At 38.7% G+C, this 16,648-nt stretch overlaps 1 protein-coding gene across 1 annotated transcript in view; it reads left to right on the top strand.

The window, feature by feature from the left end:
- Nucleotides 1-16,648, top strand: part of ZNF407 (zinc finger protein 407) — a 362,003-nt gene that overhangs the window by 247,341 nt on the left and 98,014 nt on the right. The window contains 1 exon segment of the mRNA XM_086608533.1: nt 11,289-11,467. Coding sequence (XP_086464659.1) covers nt 11,289-11,467 — 179 coding nt within the window.

The raw sequence follows: 16,648 nt of genomic DNA, 5'->3' as shown, positions 1-16,648 counted from the left end.
AGGGTGAAGGAAGAAGCATGCAAAAGGGCTTTCGAAGATGAGCAAGTTCATTAGTTTCTGCTGTAGTACGACAGAGGAATGTGAAAGATGAAGCCAAAGAACAAGTTTCATATTTTACCATTTTTGCCTCTTTTCATGTTAACCCTCTGTGGGAAAAAAGGCAAGCCCATACCTCCATCTATACTAAATGAAAGAAGTTTGTTTTCATGTAATATGATGGGGTTTATTTTTATGTGGGTTTTTTTTTCCTTTAAGACAGAACCTTTGCATCCACATTCATAGGATAATTTATTTGGCTCGGGTCTTTAAAATTCCTCAATATGACAGAATTTCATCCGCATTCAGGAGGCTTTTCCCTGGTGTTTAATTTTTTTTTCTTCTTCTTGGGTACTAGATCAGCTTTTTGAAGCAATACCATTCAGGCAGTACCTATTCTTCTCAATCAATAGGTTTAGAGTGTTGCCCTGATTTCTCATCTAGTTAAAATGCTATGTCTAATACTTAGACATAATTGTGTAGAGTTGAAATAACAATGGTAGTTTATCTATTCTGGGTGGTCCAATTTTCATCTAATACTTTTACAAGACAGCTTCTCTGGGACTTAGAATAGTCTGAAGTAGAAGTGCTAGAAACTGTCTTACACGTTTTACTCTGTGTTTATGCACTAGGTATGCTAGGTAAGTCAAATACATAGTTCAGTGCTTTCATTGCACGGTATTCCATTTCAGTATCTCTTGGCAAAGTACACAGCACTTGAACTTGATGAGTAGATCTACTGTGAAAACCTAGCTACACGAAAGCTGCGATTTCTTACTGAGCAGCAGGTAGTCCTTGTAGGCAAATGTACTCTTCTAGGAACAAAAATTAAGTTTTGCTTGCTCCCTACCCTTTAAACCAGTTTTCCTGGGGTGAATGATGACTGTGAAGTAAGCTCAAAGGGCAGAGCCAACTGCTGCATTTACTTATATTTGTGCAGACAATGGCATTAGGAGGACATAATCTGAAGAGAATGATGTTTCTCCGATATATACTTTCAAGGCAGATTTTAGATCAGCTAATCAATCATGCCTCCAACTAAAGAACCAAATTTGACTTTCAGAACCTAAGATGGTTTTGCAGTATTGACAGCCAGGAAGAATATATTTTAATTTGCAGACTGAACAAATTTCCATGACATCATGGAAACACAATAAATGTCTGACCTCACAATGACATTTTTCAGACTTAAACTGTACTTCTTGTAGACTTTGAGCCCAGAAAAAGCCTTAAGCTCAGCTAGTCTGACCTTCTACATAAAACAAACTGCATAGTTTTTTTCCAGTTTGCTCTGTAGTGAGCCTCTTGCATTTTACTAAGTTTTATCATCTAGAAAGATGTTCAGGTTCGATGTGAAAGCATCCAAAGTTGGAGAACCCACTCCTCTTGTGTGAAAGGTTAATTGCTGTAAGTGCTGAAGAAATTGGGCTTTATTTCTCATTTGAATTTGACTGTGACTTGTTAGTCATTGTTTTTTGGTTTTGTTACAGGTTTTCTCTAAGTTAAGGTGTCCCTTAATCACATATTTATTCCCTGTTAAGTTACTCATGCCCCAAGCCCAGGTGTAATAAGCAAACCAGAATTTTTTAATTTAAATGTGTGTGGGTTTTTTCCCCTTAACTTATATTTCTACTTATAATAATGTTTTGGTTGTTTGTTTCCTTTTTAAAACGTAGGTAGTAATATGGGAGGTAGGTATTCTAGAATTAGTGTCTCCAGTGTCATAAAAAGAACATTACATCCTTACATTTGTTTGCTACTTCCTTGCTTGTACATCTTAAGATGACATGGGACCTTTCTGCTCATGGCATCGCACTGGAAGCTCACGTTAAACCGCTGTTCCACTAATCCCTAAATCATTTCCAGTGTCACAGCTTTTCACACAGCATTCTCGCGTTCTGTAAGTTGCTCGCATGCGTTGTGCGAAGGTGGGAGACCTAACGTGTAGTTGTGTGTGTGCACGGATTGAACGAGCGGGCCCAGCTTGTGAAACAGTTCTGCTTGCTCCGTGTGGCTGTGGTGTCATCATTATTAATCATGCAGCCAGCTACGGCGTCATCTGCAAATTTGATTAGCAGGGATTTTATATATACTTTTGGCATGCATAACAAAAGTGAATCTTCCAGACAATTAATACTTATTCCATTGACAAATCAGAACATTTGAAATGAGGAAGAAAATGGCCATCTCTTTTTGCATGGGGGGTTGGGGCTGGGATAGGGCAGGAAGAGGCAATGTATTAGCATTAAAAAAACCTGCTTTGAGCAGAGATCGTACAGACCGCAGTGCCCTGGGTATGAATCCAGGCTGCAAAGCAACAGGATCTGCCCTCCAGGGAGCCGTGTTGTCACTAAAATGGCTGAAGGAACTGACACAAAGGCCAGTTGGAAGAAGTGCCATCTGCATCTGAGATTGACAGGCAGCCTTTAGGGTCTGTTGCTGTCGTTTCTGACTCCAGCGACATGAGGAGTCCAGTTTCATCTTGTGCAGCCTATAGATTCCACACCCTTTCTTAGTCTCCATCTGCACTTTTATATTTGTGAAAATACTTTATGTGTTCCTGAGGATATACAAACAGACTCTACAGAATTGTTCAGTTACTTTATGTGGTCGTTAAAAGAAGTACAATAGGGAAAAAAATTGATGTTGAAAGGAAAAGTGTGTCTTCAATTAAATTCATCCTAGCTTTTTTAAAAATGGATGCTTTCCATGGCCTCGTTCAGCAGGGTATTTGATCATGTACATAAATTCAAGCTTGTGAGTCATTCTTTTGAAGTCAATGGGGCTGCTTAAGCTGCACAAGTGCGTAAGTACCTTGCTAAATCAGGGCCTATGGTACTTAGCGCCCGGTCTCCATCCTTACACCACTGCAGAGATGCTGTTTCTCAGACCAACTTCTCTTTTATGCCATCTGCTCCAACAAGAAAGGAAAGGGGGAGGGAGGAAGCCCACGAACAATGGAGTGATTATTCTCAGTTACTGTGAAATAGATGAACTCCACCTGCTATTTCTGCCACTTAAGCCCTGGCTGACACGGTGCAGCAGTGCGCTGCGCACGGCAGACCCGCATCCCTCGTGCGCTGCAGGCAGGCGGATCCAGAGGGCTCTTGAGCCAGGCCAGTACAGAGCCCACCCCGCCTGCAGCGAGGCGGAACCAGGATTCCTAGCAAATGGTATGGCCAGTTTTCAGGAGCAGATAAGTCCAGTGAAAAACTGCTTTTTTTGGGTTTGCCTTTTTTTTTTTTCATTCTAGTCAGTAGAAGGAGACACTGTGGCTCTCTCCAAAGAGCTCCTTGTCAGGCTTGGGAGCCGAGCAGCCCAGCTCTGCACTGCACCTCCGGGGGTGGTGGGGACACAGCACAGGGCGAGAGCTGAAGCACTTCTCCCTGCCTTTCTGCACCCTTTCCACCTGCTGCTCCCAAGTCTAGTAGTTTGGACATAATTCACAGGTTTCTGTCTAAAAGATTCCTCTTTATTTCTTTCTCTTCCTGTAGAAAGCAGAAATAATGGTAGCATATAGGGCAGGAAGTCATTATTTCCTTGGAATCAGAGATGTCTTTTTTTTCCTGAAAAAATCCGTTTTTCTTTATGTCGTGAAGTGTCTTGTGAACTAAACGTTTACTTTTTTTTTATTTGAGAAAAATATTCTGACTGGAAAGTCGTGAGTACATCTAGATGCCAGCACTGGTTTTATACTTTGGTTGTTATTCACTGTGCAGGGTTGTAGCTGGCTTTTCAGATTCCTCAGAGGTAAACAAGACTAGAGTACATCACTTCTTATTTCCCTTCAGAATCTCTAATTACCCTGAATTTGCCTTTAAAAGTGTGCATTTTGACTATTATAATCAATTCCTTGTATCATAGATATTTGTAACGATCAATTATTTGAAACTGGGGATTTTTATTCCAATACGTTGTGAATATAATGGTAGATCTGTAGCCAGATTACAATTTGGACGTGCTAGGCTGCTGAATGGAGCTGAGACACAAGCAGTAATTATCAATCTTCCATCATTTTCAGTGCTGACGCACAAGTTTTTGCTGCTTCCCTACAGGGCTCTGCTACTTTTTAGCAGCCAGCATTGGACATCTGTCACACATACTGTATGTCATAACAAATAGATCATTACAGAAAAAAAAAGTGAAGCTATAAATGTAGAAAAGCAGGAAACATTACGATTATTATCCCTGGATGTTACTAAAATACTGTCAGAATAAATCCCAAATACATTTTTATTTTTTTCTTTGTGAAACTGACTGTACCATAAAATCTCATTAAAACATGTATATGTAGTGTACTCTCTTTTATGGGCTACTTTGTATTTTCTGAGTGGCAATACATGCAATACATGGCAGTACATGTAAAACATGGCAATACATGTGGCCACCAGCTTGTAGAGCATGTGGTTTTATGCCACTGTGGATGTGCATTTCAGTCGTCTTAGCTTGCCGTGGTTGGAAAGCATCAGCTATAGTGGTAAAGACGTTGCTGTTCCCTAGCAGTTCATGTCCACTGTTCACCGGAGGTCTTTATGAAAAGCATAGAGAGATATTTGCCAGCAGTGACATAGGCAGAACTGAGCTGGCACTGGGTGCATTGTGGTTGACCTCCTGAGTTCCCATGGAGCTGTATGCTGCTAATTCTGGCAATAATGTCACAGATCGCTTGACAATTGAGGTCAGTTGCAGAGTGCCATCACTTTTGTTCATGTGATTGTTCCCCCAGTCATTTAAAACCTAAATAAAAGGTAAGATTTTTGCTTTTAAAAGAAAAGAGCAAGGACAAAGTAACCCAGATGCATGCTAGTAATAAGATGACTGAGAAAATATACCACATTTCTTGTGTATATGTTATATATATAATATATATGTGTTAATGTATAATAATTGCAGTTTTATAATGTTAGTTTCAACACGTTTCAGAATGTATTTTTGACCATGATATTTTTCTATTTTTTATCATTTCTTCTGCAATACTCTACTGAACTGTAGTGCTAAGGATAATACTTTAAGTTCTCAACTTCTGGTCTGAGCTGAGTGCTAGTGGTATATGCAGATTGCGTATAATGTTGTAACTAGTTTGAGTTAACTGGCGATCTGTTTATTTTATTTTAAAAACAGAAATGTAAATAAATCTTGAGTATGCTGGGAAGAATTTTGGTTGGTTGGTTTGTCTGGGTTTTTGCCTAGTAGAAGTTGGGCAGAATGACTGTCATTGTGAAGGTTTTGATTGAATAAGCTTGTTCGTATAATGTAATTACCACTGATTGAGGTATTTGTTTCTTTCCTGTCAAGAAAATATTGTCCATTAGTTTCTTTACTGTCACTCTACTGAACGCTAGTTTCATACAGTTTAATGCAAGTAAGAAATAAAGGCAGGCTAGAAGGATTGTGTTTTGGGAAGCAGTAATACTGAAAAAAACCCTGAAAGGTTCCTGCATATAAACGAGTGAACAGGAGCTTTCTGTGCTTTGAGGAGCATCCAGGAGCTCCCAGAGCTCCTGGCTGGAACTGGAGAGCCCTGGGCGTGGGGGAAGTCATGGCATCCCTGTATGCAGCACTGGTGTGAAATGCACTCTAGTACTCAAAGTTTAAAGCCATGTTTACCGTTGAAAAGAGTTTAGGAAAAGTGTATTGATTTCCCAAAGTGAAGTGAAAGGAACTGGATCTCTCATAGCTCATCCACTGGAGGTCCAGATAGCAGAGGATCCTTCAGCTGAATAAGATGTGTTGGAAATATAACACCATGTGTTAGCTGGATGCAGGAGTATAAGAAATAAGAGAGTTTTTAAAAGTGAGAGTGATCATCTATAGAATAATTTGCCTATGATTACAATGGATTCCCTGTTGCTTTCCATCGGATTTCACTGTGTCTCTGAAAATCATGTCTTAGTACCAAAAAGAGTTAGGGTTTGAGGAAAGGGTCACTGGTCAAACTTCTTATGAACTGTGCTATCTATGAGGTTAAGCTACATGTTCAGTATGACTTTGCATTTCTAAAAATCCATGGCTCTCCTTTTCTAGTGTAATTAAATTATTGCAGTTTTGATTTAAAGACAGTGTTCCAAGTTAGGTGGCTTTTCTGTGAAAGAAACACACGGAAATTTTTGGTGAATAACTGAGGTTAAGAATCTGTGATAATACATACTGCTTTCATGAGAAGTTTGCTTTCATCATGACTGCTTGTATTGCTGGAAAAAAGTATCTGGGGACTTGGCTATTTTTTGGTCAAAATACTGCAATTTCTGTGTACCTCTTGCAGGTTACATAGTGGGGTATAAATAGTGCAGGAGACCTTCAGATTGCTCTCCCTATGAGTGTGAATTTGATTCATACTGACAAAGAGGGGAAAATAGAAGTCTTTTCCCTTGGTCAATTGTATCACTGTGTTGGGTTTTATGTTGTAAATAGTGACATCCACGGAGCTGCCATAAGTCCTTTAGGATATATGCATTTCTCTGCAGAAAGAGGATGTTTGTACCTAATGTCCTGGAGAAAACCTTTTGAAAAAGGTTTATTGTGTGCAAATAAGAGGCCTACAAGGTGCTAAAATTTTGAAAGCTTAGTGGGCTAGATAAGTAACGTTCGCACCTCCAAAACCTTCCATTTCCATGTCTTGCAGTAAGCATCTTTCTGAAAATGTCAGGCACTGCAAAATGGAAGAGTGTTCTAATTTCAGTTTCCTATTAGTAAAACATCTTAATAAAAATAGGTTGCTTCCCGCTATATTTCATTTAGCTGTTGAATACAATGCTAATGTATTCGCGTGTACAAAACCTTTAGAAAATATGGAAGCGTTCCTATTCTGCATGGACAAATTTAGAATTAAAAGAAGATGTTTTACGCATTTCTCTTACTTGAAGATTTTCATCCACAATGCCACGTAAAAGATGAGGACAGCAAATAGCTCTGGTATTGGGCAGCCACAGCTCTGCAGTTAGCTACTGAATTCAGCTGTTTACATGATGAGCAGCTTAAACCAGGGCTGCAGGCTGGGAGGAGGGCAGAGCATGACTCCCTGCATCCAGGTATGAGGCCAGGGCTGAGCCCTTCTGTGTGGGGAAGGAGTGCCCAAAACCTGGCCTTCTAACAGCTTTTACTGCTCACTAGTGGAACTGGATGACCAGCTGAGCCCTGCAAGATGGGAGAGAAGGAAGAGATGATGGGGCAATAGTGACTGCAACCAGCACTTAACGGTGGGGACCTTCAGGCTGACCATTCTGGCACAAGCTTGCTCCAAAGCACATCGTTCCTCCCATGTTTCCCCGATACTGACTTTGAACTCCCACCTCTGCCCCCTGCAAAGTGCACATCTGTGCTCTGCCGTCCCAGAACCTCGGACAGTGCTGCTGTTTTCAGTGGGATAAACCTCGTTGTGCTGAGGAATCTGGTCGATGGCACACACTATAGCTTGCCGATGCAGTTGAGAAAGTGTCTGCATAGGGGCAGAGTTACAGTATGTACTTTTAGGCACTAGAGGAACAATAGTGTTTTCTGGCTTAGGGAGGAAGGCAATTATGAGAACTGCTGCTCTGTGCACTGGGAGCATGTATTTTCCCACTGTCCTGTAGATGAAGCGCTCTGTTTCTTGCGCTTAGCACAATGCTCTATTTTTTTGATAAAAGAACTGATATATGTAAGAATGGCAGAGGGGCAACAGGAGAGGGAAAACAAAGTAAAGAAAGGCCACAGCTTCTCACACTGACCAAATGTCTTGGAATTTTATGCTACTCTTAACCTTCTGCTTTATTCCACTCTCCTAACAAAGCACATCAGTGCTGCTAAGGAGCAGACGAGGGCGCGGAGGGTTGTGGCATGTGGCGTTGGGTTTCCTTGTCGCTCTGTGGATGATGCCTATGCAAGCACAGTCACCACTGAAAACTTGTATAAACTGTTTTGTTCTCATCCTTGGAATAGTCAAGTTTGCTTTAGGCCCCATTGTGGAGAAGCTTTGAGCCTCATCGTGGTAGGATGCCACTGGAAATGTTCATTGGAGGCTTATTATTCACTGTTACAGAACCTACCCAGCTTATTTTGCTGTGGTATTCTGTTGCTATCTAGGTAGAGCCCTTTTTTTTTCTTCAGCCAAAAGAAGTTTTCCTTTCATCTTAAGCAGTAGCTGCATTTCTCAGGAGAAACTTGCCATCCATCTCTCTTACTTCACGGCATTGTGCTTTACAGAAATGTGAGAGCTCACCTGGACGCATGCAGTGCAAAGTTGACCTACGCCCTTCCCAATATATCAGTGTTTGATAGAGAAAGTTGTACAGGCTTGTTGCATGGGAAGTATGGGCTGAGCTTTTCAGCTCCTCACATTTCCTGCAATATGTCTTAGGAACACGTCCCATCACCTCTTTCGCCACGTATGGCACTGACAGGACACTCTAAACTCTATACAGGCCTTCCACTTCCCTTTAATAGAATTATTGTGGGGTTTACATGGAGTCTTAAACCTTTCTTCATGTCTGATAAGAAGACTCACTGCAAGACATGAAATAAAAACAAAATTTCTGTTGTGATTCTCTGCATCAGCATCAAATACAAACCCATAGACTATAACTTTAGACTAATCAAGTCTCTCTAATAAGTACCCTTCCTGTTATTGCAGAGTGTGGAAAAATTGCCAGAAATATATACATTTGGTTTTCAAAATGGAAAATAAATCACAAGGACAAAAGCACGCTAACATTAAGGACTGATAATAGTAATTTAACTTCTGGTTTAGCCTGACTGGAACACAGGCTAGCCTCTTAAAAGCTGCATTTGTTTGTTCATGGCTGTAGTTCAGAGTAGAACTTAAAACCAGAAAGACTTTACTCAAACAATTTCTTTTAGATTGCACTCTGTGTTGCCAAATTTCAGAACAAAGGGAATCTTTATCTCAAAGTTTATAAACATGAGTTTATAAACTCATGGAAGTTAATTTTATAATACAAAGCCTGTCAAATGCTTAACTATCATCACTATTGCAACACTAAGGTATTTTAGTAAGCTTTTATCATGGCATAGCTTTAATAAAGATACAGTTCTGCTTAAAATCACAGACCTGTGTTTAGTCATATGAGATGCAGTGATGTAAGTACACACGTACACAGAGTTTTGGTGGTTTTTTTGTTGTCGGACATGTAATAACATACTTGTACAGTACTCAGGAGAAGACTCCTAATAAAACAGACAGTCAAAGCACACTGAATAATTAAAAAAACATTTTATATGCAGTACATTTTTGTCACGTCATATTTAAAGGTGTTACTTGGCTTCAAAAGTGTTTGGATTTGCCAGTTGTTACCTTCATGGTTTATGTTACGATTGCAATTGCTGCCTTGCAACCTAATATGAGAGGCCATTTGTAATGCCTTGTGATGTCATATTTCTCATTTCTGATTAAGCCTTTGTGGCCACGTAACATGGAAATATAGGTTATTTCGTTTTAATTTTTGTATCTCATGATAACTGTATCAGTATGTTGGCATGTTTGGTCACAGGTTTTTACTGATGACTGGATAAATGAGACTTGGAGATTGCTCCGTTTAAAGTGGTTGCAGCAAATTCACGAATCAAAGGAGATCGAACTGGCCTTTTGTGACTTGAACAGGCTGGATTTCCTTCACAACTCTTACATAGGTTTCCACAGATCCTTTATATATTTCACAGAAATATTTCAAAGTAAAAAGTTTTATATCTTTCCTTAACATAGTATGAGAGCTGAGCTAAAAAGACACAGATATTTTATTTCAGATTTGTATGCTCTGTTTTAATCCACTGCCCTTTAAAGTATAACCCATGATAGAAGGTTGCCAGATCGTCTCCTGCTTTCATTGCAGTGTACAATATCCTTTTGTTTTGTTTTGTTTTTTTTTAATAAAATACATGTTTCATTTCAAAAACATTCATGAGCATTGTAATTTTTTTAGGGCTGAATCCTGAAAGATGCTGAGGACCAATATTTCCCCTTTTTTTAAGTTAACATAAGTGTCTTCTCTGACATTCTCGGGAGTCTGATCATTATACCGGTATATAGCAGATGGACGTGACAGAGGGTGAGCTTTGGCAGCACCGTAAGGCAGATATCAGCTTTACTATGACCATCTCCAAGGGAGAGACAAGCACTCCAACAGAACTTCAAGCTGCTACTTCCAGTTTATTTTGGGGGTCCTTTTTTTAGGTGCCTGTTACTGTGGTATTTCTAACAGTGACAGGTAAACAATCAGTTGCTCAAAATACTACTGTTGTTTTATTTGAATATTTGTGAAGCATTATGTATTTATATAGTTCACTTGAGTGTTTGTACTTCTTTCAGTTAAACCGAATTACTATTCTTAGTTTGACAATATTAATAGTGTACAGTACTAAGAAAGTCTGAAAAAAATTGTACACAGGCCATTACTTTGATTCAAGAATAAATATAATGGTTATTTCTGATTGAAATAAATGAAGAAACAATATATTTTATATGGATTTATCACAGACTTTGAATAAGTAGGAAATTCTAAATCAAGATAATTTTGGAATTAGACTGCAAAATTTTAAATACTGGAAATTAAGAATTACTGTCATATCATGGATCTATTTGTGGATAAAAGAAATATGAGATCTTTTTCAAGCACTTTTTTTCAGAAATATCATTAGAAATATTTCTTCGAAATACATAAAACTAATTGTACATATATTCTGACTTTTATGCATGAAAACTACTGCTTCCACAAAAGCTGTGTGTAAGACATAAATCAGAACCTGTGTGTGTTTTCAAAAAGGTATAAACTTGAACAATTCAGTTCTCTTTTCTAGGAACAGTTCATAAGGTGAGATGAGAGTTGGTGGAATATCTCCTTACAAAAATCATTCACAGCAGCTCCTATGGAATCTATGAACTGTGTGGGAAAGGTTCATGTGAGCTCTGTTAAGAATGTTACAGGCATCTGTGCATTTCAGTTTTGCGAAGTTAAAGACTTTTGCTTAATTTCTCTCCATCACTGTCTACGATTAAGAAAAATAAAAATTATAAGACTTTTGTAAATGTAAAAATTTGTTCATTTTTAAATGCTTCTGGTTCAGATATATTGCTCAGTTAACTTGAAATAGCCTTGGGAGCCTTCATGCAAAGGACAACATTTATGCAAAACCTAAGAGGATGCAAAAATTGGGTAAATAGTGAAAAATGAGTGATGACTACTCATTTTCTGTTATAACACTAGGTTTTATTTGAACAATAAATTGCTATATAACTTATTTCTTTTTTCATCACTTTTTAGGTCTAACTGTGCTGAAAATATCCGTAAACACATCTTACATACAGGAAAGCATGAAGGAGTGAAAATGTATAACTGTCCTAAATGTGACTATGGAACCAATGTCCCTGTGGAGTTTCGTAACCACTTGAAAGAACTACACCCAGACATTGAAAATCCTGATCTGGCGTACTTGCATGCTGGTAAGGTCGTTCTTCCCTTTGCTTACAAATTCTTCACTTTTCTATATGAGCATGCTTAAATGTTTGCAATAAGAAAGCTGTCTGTTGTATTATTATCCTTTATTCTGAAGAACATGATTTTAAAATGGGCTTAGTCCTCCTGAAGTTTTTACAAGGGGTGAAGGTTATGCATTAAGCAGAGAAATCCATTCATGTTTCACAAGCAAAGCTTGCAGTTCGACACATAAACATCAGAAGCGTGTGCTGTTTAGATGCCTCATTTTGAAATCTAGTTGAACTTTTATAGATAAATATTTTTTTAACATTTATATTAAGTCCCTCTACCCACTCTATACCCCCAAAAACAGAAAAACAAAATTTCTTAGGAAATTACAGTGCCAAATTAATGTACTGCTTTAAAAATCCCTAGATTTCATTAGAAAAAAGCAGACAGTGTTCAACATTAAAAGATAGAACAGCAGAGATCAATCAATAACTTACATGTATGTTTTGAGGCTTTACGTTAGAGAGCACACACATGGAAGTCACTGGAGGAATGCAAAATAAAAACATTACTTTGGAAACAGAAATTAAAAGGGAAAAGTTGGAGTGTTTCCTGTTTCAGAATAAGATGTAGGGGTTTTTTAGAGATTCTACAGTTCAAAACAGAAGGCAGAAGTTTAATGGGAACATCAAGTTAGGAGAAAAATAAGAGTTCAATGGCAAGAGGTTAAGAGAAATAATACGAAATTAGGCTGGAGCTTCAATGAAATGTAGTCTTAGCTCAGGAGAGACAGATAACTTAGACATCACTGGGCGGGAAGACAAGTCAGAGCAGTGGGAAAAAAGAACAGATGGTGAGAAGAAGGAGTTAGAGAATCCAGAGGAGGAAGAAGCTATGTGGGCCAAATTCTTCCTAAGATGCAAATTAATCTTCCATTGAAGTACTACTATTAGTACTGCTGTGTCAGATTTGAATCTTCTTCTGTAAGGAATTGATCTCATAATTTCTGAGACCCTCGTGCGTGTAAAAAACCATGACCTAGAGAGCTTTCATTCAGCTCTGCGCAGTGTGTACACTCAAGTTGTTTTAAAACCTCTCAGTCTTCTCAAAATGACTGCTTGCTTTCCTGACTAGAGGCAGTGTATTATTTGGGCCATATATTTCTATTTGCCAAGTATTCCACTTCATTTTGGAACCAATCATCATGTCATGTCAGCATATGGTGGATAATGTCTGGATGTGCAAACAAAACGCCAGTTGGCGGAATACCAATTTCAAAATAGGTCAGGAAACTGATCACATTTCACCATAGTTCTCACTAAAGTGAATGAATATTCAACTCAGAGCTTAAACACAGACACTGTTGGATTTTTACTACTAATAGTCCCACTTAAAATAATATGAAAAATTAAAATGCTTTCAATAGACAGATATACAGACATAACGCGGATAGATATAACAATGGTAGAATCACTAACATTTTTCTAAAATCACAAAATCTGTGAAAGTTTTCGCGTTACCTGCTCAAGACTATATCTCGGTAAATGAATTGCTCGTTACAGCATGCTGTGGTTAAAACTATTCGACTCGCTTGTCTTGGCAACACAGGAACACTGTCATCAATGTGTTGTATTCTAATGATATCTATTTTCTATACATTCATTCTTATACTGTAGAAATGCCCTGGCACTAAACAGGGTACTGTACAAACACATTAGTACTAGCAAGAGCTGGTTGTCACCTAATTATTGCCAGGCTAGCCTAGAATTGGTATACAACAAGTGTGTTGAAATATTGTTTGCATAATCCCATTGCTAAAAGGGCGATACTGTATTTTCCTTTCAGGAAGAAGCACTGTTATAGCAGGACTAGGTGATAATTATGTATTCACATCAGAGTTAAATTAGAGGGGTTTTCATTTCTTCTTCAATCCATTTCTGGCTGCTGGACATCTGAGAGTTAAAGGGTTTAGAGGAGATTATTTTAGAGGAATGAGGGGATAACTCCTGTGCCCTGGCTAACATCCCTTATCAAAATAGGATTTGTTCTGTGTCTGGCTCACAGTTACTGATTACTTATTGGTCATCGGCTGCACCCACAGAGAATCCACAACACGACATAGAACTCTTTAGGATGATAGGAGTATGAAAGTGTCATACAAGTTCAATTTTTTAACTTAAACATATTTGTCTGTCTTTTGTGTTCTAATATTGCTTTGTAAGGGGAAAGCCAGCTCCTTTGCTTCCTTGAGCAGAATAGAAATAGAGTTAGTCTCTTCACTGGCAAAGAGACAGATGCCACCTCCAGCCACTTCCCAGGACCAGTCAGAAACTCCTTCACCACAACCCACCAAGAATGGAGCTGTGGGGTACCTTTAGGATATGACGGGGAGTAAAAATCGAGTCTGTTTCTCATATGCGAAATTAAGATTATCAATTTGATTTCTAATTCAAAGTTAATAGAATCATAGAATGGTTTGGGTTGGAAGGGACCCTAAGATCATCTAGTTCCAACTCCCACATTGCCGGCTCATGTTGAGCTTCTTATCAGCCACCACCCTCAAGTCCCTCTCCTCAGGGCTGCTCTCAATCCATTCTCTGCCCAGCCTGTGCTTATGCTCGGGATTGCCCCAACCACTGTGCAGGACCTTGCACTTGGCCTTGTTGAACTGAGGAGGTTCACACGGGCAAAGTTAATGCTCTTTGTTATATAATGCTCTAATACTAATTTCTTTTTAGCTTTCTTTGGCAACTGCTGTGCTACTTGATGGGGTCAGTGGCAGTACAGAGCTTGAAGAAGTTGCATTTTTCTAAAGGAAGGCAGAACAAGTTAGCTTCTATATGAGTAAGGATAACACTGTAATTGATAGGTGATATCACTTTCTGTTGTGAATCTTTGAAATCCTGTATAATGTGAGGAATTGATACATGGAAAGGCCACAAAACCAGGTCTTCAGGCTTTCTTTTCCCTTTTTGCTATAGACTCTGTCATAGAGGGAGATATTTGACTATACAACAATATCCTTTTAAACCTTATGAAGTACCTGTATGATTTTAAAGCAGTAACAAGCTAGAGAATACTTTTCACTTTAACTTTTAAAATGTACCGCATTTGACCAGCAGGCCTTTAATGCACACAAACCAACAGAGAGGTATATACATCTGCATTTAAAATTATGGATTCTAATTGCTAGATTACACTTCAGGTACCAATTCACATATTTAACCTCTACTTTTTCTACTAATCTTCAACTCTCTTTTTGAAATGTCATTGTGTGTTGTTCTGTAAGAGCTTTATGCCTGTTTTTATTTTCTCTGACCCATTTTCTCAAGGTCTGCGTTGAAATTGAAATTTTGTTTTAAAAAAGCGCCAAAAATCCAATTATTGTTGATCATCCACAACATTCATTCATTTTCTTAACAAAAATCAAATTTAAGACACCAGTAGATTTTATAGCTGTTCTAGAACAGAAGTGGGCTTACTAGCAAGCTCAGAAATCCTGCAGTTAATGTTTTAGTCATGGAAGTTTGGTTCTGATGGAAGCTATTCTTATTATTCTTATTATCAATGCACGAATCTGAAAATTTATCATTACAGATGGAAAATTAATCATGAGTCAGTGAATTGTCATACCATGTTGATGACTGTCACTTTAGTGATTTTTTTCTTTTTTAAATAGATTATTTGATAAAGAATGTTTTTTCTGAATTGTTCACTGTGGGCTTGCCTGTATGGCTAGTCTCAAAGTAAGGTGAAGAAATCTTTGGATTGATTCTTGTATTCATTACATTTCCAAAAATCTTGCGTATGTTTTTTCTTCCAACCGATGCTGCATCTCAGTACTGAGTTGAACTAAGCCTGAATACTTTGACAAGTGGGACAGGGAAAGGACCCATACCTGTGGTAGAACTTGAACGGGATCAGTAGTCCAGGTCTTTTTGTCAGTGCTCTGTGTTCTCTGGAGCGGCATCACTATCACTTGGTAGTGATAATTTCAGTTTGAATTAAATGTTCATCATTTAGGAGTATGGTTTATATCCAGAGCTTGACATCTCCATTATTCCAGTAGCTGGAGAGACCGTGGCATCTCACTGTGTGCATCTGTGAATACTAAACTGACCATAACACAAAAAGTTCTTCAGAGAGAAGAGGAGCAGATTGCTCATTATTGTTTTCATGATCATGTTCAAAGTTATGTGATAATACGTTTTTCCTGTATCATTATTTCTGTGCTGCATTGTTAAAAGTGAACATGATCTCCAAGAATGAGTGCTTCTCTAGGAGATCAGAATAACTCAGTTTTTCGCTGAGTGACTGATATAGTGGGCTTGCTCTCTGTCTGAGTTTAGGTGCAATGCCTACATAATTTGAGGCGCAAAGCTTTTGCTTGAAAATATCTTCACAGCAGTCAACTGTGTGATTTGGGAGCTGCTTAGGATATTAAACAGAAAGTTCAGAGGTGTTTTGCTTAAATTAGAATTAGCACTCGTACAAAATATTTCTTGGAAGTCTTTTCTTTTAAGAAAAAAAATCAGGGAAGGCAGATCGATTTATTTTACTCTTTGACAAGTCTGCCTTTTCTTTGAAAGTGACACTATGCTTGTGAAGCACCCAGGGTATCCAGCGTGCCCAGAGAGTCTGCCACTCTGGGCCCTGCAAGTAGGAGTTGGAGGATCCTGACAGAACTAAAAGCGTGAGCTGCTTCCCTTCGCTTCACAGATGTGTTTTGGGGAATGCTTGGAAGTACAGCTTTGTGTGCCTGTGCCTCGGTGAAAATTATAGGTGCCTCTGGGGTTGGGCAACCACAGAACAAAGATCGCGATGATGGTGTTTTGGCAGTTGGCTGCCTACATGGTGATTGAACGCTTAGCGCTCATGAAGAGTTACATAATTCATGACCAAAATGATAGATAGGTACTTGATTATAGTGTATGAGTTGCTTCACAGGGAGAAAATATCAGACGTGAGCTACTCTTAATCTTGCTGAGAAAAGCCTGAGAAAAATCAGTTACTGAAAGCGTAGTCAGACAAATTGAAATGAGAAACAAAGTGCAAACACTTAAATATGTGGTCGATTGAGCTCTGGCTGCAACTAGCAGAAGAAATTGTCCCTGTTCCACTCTTTTTAGCCTTGAGAACACTGGATGTCTTTCTGGAATATAGGGTTTAGGAGATGCCAAGGTTTTTGGGTTCACTGC

Source organism: Tauraco erythrolophus, chromosome 3 (assembly GCF_009769465.1).
Source record: "Tauraco erythrolophus isolate bTauEry1 chromosome 3, bTauEry1.pri, whole genome shotgun sequence".
In the NCBI taxonomy this organism is placed as follows: domain Eukaryota; kingdom Metazoa; phylum Chordata; class Aves; order Musophagiformes; family Musophagidae; genus Tauraco; species Tauraco erythrolophus.
Note: the sequence above shows the minus strand (reverse complement) of the source record. Positions and strands in the feature narration are given on the sequence as shown.